General features: G+C 49.3%; 1 protein-coding gene across 1 annotated transcript in view; it reads left to right on the top strand.

Moving 5' to 3' along the window:
• Positions 1–5,000, top strand: part of LOC122129803 (DNA repair protein RAD51 homolog 3-like) — a 14,920-nt gene that overhangs the window by 5,250 nt on the left and 4,670 nt on the right. The window contains 1 exon segment of the mRNA XM_042704524.1: positions 1,120–1,180. Coding sequence (XP_042560458.1) covers positions 1,120–1,180 — 61 coding nt within the window.

The raw sequence follows: 5,000 nt of genomic DNA, 5'->3' as shown, positions 1-5,000 counted from the left end.
ACACTGTCCTGATTATGTAATATTACAAGCAGTGTTACTCCAATCAGCATTATGCAATCAGTATTGCTCTTTTCTCGAACCTTCCTGTGTGTGTGTGTGTGTGTGTGTGTGTGTGTGTGTGTGTGTGTGTGTGTGTGTGTGTGTGTGTGTGTGTGTGAGATGAGCTCTTTCTGTAAGAGCTGAACCCAGAGGGTCATTAACACAAACCTATGAACACCTGGGGGGCGGAGCCTGGACCCACTGGTCCTTCAGGATGGGCTGGGGTTTAGGGAGGTTCATTCTGTCAGGGCTCGGGTTAGGGTTGGGGGGTGTCTGGCTTGGAGCAGGGATGCTGTGTGTGTGTGTGTGTATGTATGTGTGTGTGTGTGATGCTGAGTCAGTAAAGGTACAGCACACACACACACACACACCTCTAAGTGTGTGATGGATTGTCTCACTTTGCACCAGCGGCTGGTGTAGGGTATAATCATAATGTACTTCTCTCTCTCTCTCTCTCCCTCCCTCTCTCTCTCTCTCCCTCCCACCCTCTCTCTCTCTTTCTCCCTCCCTCTCTGTCTCCCTCTCCATGTCTCTCTCTATCACCCTCTTTTGCTCTGTCTCTCTCTCCCTCCCTCTCTATCTCTCTCCCTCCCCCCCTCTCTCTCCCTCCCTCTCTGTCTCCCTCTCCATGTCTCTCTCTATCACCCTCTCTTGCTCTGTCTCTTCCTCCCTCTCTCTCTCTCTCCCTCCCACCCTCTCTCTCTCCCTCCCTCTCTCCCTCCCTCTCCATGTCTCTCTCTATCACCCTCTCTTGCTCTGTCTATCTATCCCTCTATCACTCCCGCTCTCTCCCTCCCACCCTCTCTCCCTTCCTGGTGCCCATATAGGAGGATCAGAGCCCCTGTTAGCCGTTAGCCGCTTCCAGCTCCCATCTCTGTTGCTCAGAGACACAGCAGTGTGGGGAGAGAAAGAGAGCGAATGAGACACAGCAGTGTGGGGAGAGAAAGAGAGAGAATGAGACACAGCAGTGTGGGGAGAGAAAGAGAGCGAATGAGACACAGCAGTGTGGGGAGAGAAAGAGAGAGAGAAAAGAGAGAGAAAAGAGTGATCTGTCTTTTTTGTCTCGATTCTTCTCCTCAGGTTGGCATCTATTTTTAAGTCACCCAGTCAGATGGAGGCTACTGTACCTTACTGCATCACTGTAAGTCTCACACACACCTGTACACCACACACACACACACACACACACCTGTACACCACACACACCACACACACACCTGTACACCACACACACACACACACACACACACTTATACACCACACACAGACACACACCTGTACACCACACACACACACCTATACACCACACACACACACACACCTGTACACCACACACACACACACACACACCTATACACCACACACACACACACACACATATACACCACACACACACACCTATACACCACACACACACAGACACACCTGTACACCACACACACACACCTGTACACCACACACACACACCTATACACCACACACACACACACCTGTACACCACACACACACACACACCTGTACACCACACACACACACACACCTGTACACCACACACACACACACACTTGTACACCACTCACACACACACCTGTACACCACTCACACACACACACACCTATACACCACTCACACACACCTATACACCACACACACACACACACACACACACCTGTACACCACTCACACACACCTATACACCACACACACACACCTGTACACCACACACACACACCTATACACCACTCACACACCACACACCTGTACACCACACACACACACTTATACACCACTCACACACACACACCTATACACCACTCACACACACCTATACACCACACACACACAGACACACCTGTACCACCACACACACACACCTGTACACCACACACACACACCTATACACCACTCACACACACACACACACACACCTGTACACCACACACACACACACACCTATACACCACTCACACACACCTATACACCACACACACACAGACACACCTGTACACCACACACACACACCTGTACACCACTCACACACACCTGTACACCACACACACACAACACACCTGTACACCACTCACACACACACAACAGCTATACACCACACACACACACCTGTACACCACTCACACACACACACAGCTATACACCACACACACACACCTATACACCACTCACACACACACACACTCACACACACACACACCTATACACCACACACACACACACACCTATACACCACTCACACACACCTATACACCACACACACACACACACCTGTACACCACACACACACACACACCTATACCACCACTCACACACACACATAAACCCACACACACACACCTGTACACCACACACACACACACACTTGTACACCACACACACACACACCTATACACCACTCACACACACACACACACACACACACACACACACACACACACACACCACTCACACACACCTATACACCACACACCACACCTGTACCACCACTCCACACACACACACCTATACACCACACACACACACACACTTGTACACCACACACAGACACACACTTGTACACCACTCACACACACCTATACACCACACACACACACCTGTACACCACAAACACACACACCTGTACCCCACTCACACACACCTATACACCACACACACACCTGTACACCACACACACACACACACCTGTACACCACACACACACACACCTATACACCACTCACACACACACACACACACACACACCACACCTATACACCACTCACACACACCTGTACACCACACACACACACACACACCTATACACCACACACACACACACACTTGTACACCACACACACACACCTGTACACCACACACACACTTATTCACCACACACACACACACACCTGTACACCACTCACACACACACACACCTGTACACCACTCACACACACCTGTACACCACATACACCTATACACCACTCACACCACACCTGTACACCACACACACACACACACCTATACACCACTCACACACACACCACACCTGTACACCACACACACACACACACACACCTGTACACCACACACACACACACACACACCTGTACACCACTCACACACACACACCTGTACACCACTCACACACACACACCTATACACCACACACACACACACACATACACCACACACACACACACACCGTATACACCACACACACCTGTACACCACTCACACACACATGTACAACCACTCACACACACACACACCACACCTGTAACACCACTCACACACTCACCTGTACACCACACTCACACACACATGTACACCACACACACACACCATGTTCACCCACTCACACACACCTGTACACCCACTCACACACACTTATACACCACTCACACATACTTATACACCACACACACACACACACCTGTACACCACACACACACACACACACACACCTGTACACCACACTCACACACACCTGTACACCACACACACACACACGTATCACCACACACACACACCTGTACACCACTCACACACACACACACCTTTACACCACACACACACACCTATACACCACACACACACACCTATACTACACTTAGCTCCACTGGCTGCCTGTAGCTGCTCGCATTAAGTTCAAGTCACTTATGCTGCTTACAGAGTGATTGCTGGTTCTGCTCCCACCTACTTAAATGCTCTTGTAAGGGCAAATGTTACTTTTCTCTCTGTCTATCTGTCTCTCTCTCTCTCACTGTCTATCTCTCTCTCACTCTCTCTCTCTCTCGTTCTCTCTGTCTATCTGTCTCTCGCTCTCATCTCTCTTTCTCTCTGTCTATCTGTCTCTCCTTCTCTCTCTCACTGTCTATCTCCTCTCTCTCTCTTTCTCTCTGTCTATCTGTCTCTCCCTCTCACTGTCTATCTCTCTCTCTCACTGTCTATCCTCTTCTCTCTCTCTTTCTCTCTGTCTATCTGTCTCTGTCTCTCTCTCTCTCACTGTCTACCTCTCTCTCTCTCTCTTTCTCTCTGTCTATCTGTCTTTCTTTCTCTCTGTGTAATCTGTCTCTCTCTCTCTCCACTGTCTATCTCTCTCTCCCTGTCCACCCACAGGAGGTGGTGTTCGGGATATGGCTCCTCCCCCCTCCCTACCGCCCTGCCCCTCTCCCCAGGGCCCCTCCTCCTCAAGTGCAGGCAGAGCAAAAGCGGCCCCGGGTAGAGGGCCCGCCCACCCTATGGAGCTGCCATGCCAATCCCAGAGCTACTTCCTTTCTAACCCCATCTAAAAAACCCTTCCTCATTGGATGAACAGACGCTAGGCACCAGTGAGGCACCACGCCGCTGTGTAAATATGTTTGGCAAGAGTGTTGTCCATTGATGAATATTAATACATTCTCATGAATTAATACTCAGTGATGTAACAGAGGATTACCAACCCAGGCTGTTGATGAGGTTATAAGTGTAAAACCTTTTCTCATTGTTTTTTTTTGCAAGTTCAAGCTTCCTTTTGAGAGGAAAATTATCTGTCTGTTTTATGTCAGAGTTTTGTTGAATAAAGAACTCCAGTGAAAGTGAATGTGTTGGTGTGTTGTCATAGTAGTAGAACTCCAGTGAAAGTGAATGTGTTGGTGTGTTGTCATGGCAGTAGAACTCCAGTGAAAGTGAATGTGTTGGTGTGTTGTCATAGCAGTAGAACTCCAGTGAATGTGTTGATGTGTTGTCATGGCAGTACAGCTTCGTCTGCACAGTATCTGACATGAAATCAGAGAACAGGAGTCACTGACCACTGGTCAGATGATTATATGCATCTATGAGCTGTGTCTGTTGTGGACTAGACTCTAATAAAGACTGGAGGTTGTCTCTCTTGCTTCCCTCTCTCTCTCCCTCCCACCATCTCTCGCTCTCTTCCCCTCTATCTCCCCTCATTTCATCTCTATCTCTTCCCTCTATCTCTCCCTTGCCCT

This window comes from Clupea harengus, unplaced genomic scaffold (genome assembly GCF_900700415.2).
Source record: "Clupea harengus unplaced genomic scaffold, Ch_v2.0.2, whole genome shotgun sequence".
NCBI classification, from domain to species: domain Eukaryota; kingdom Metazoa; phylum Chordata; class Actinopteri; order Clupeiformes; family Clupeidae; genus Clupea; species Clupea harengus.
This window is presented reverse-complemented; position numbering and strand designations above follow the sequence as displayed.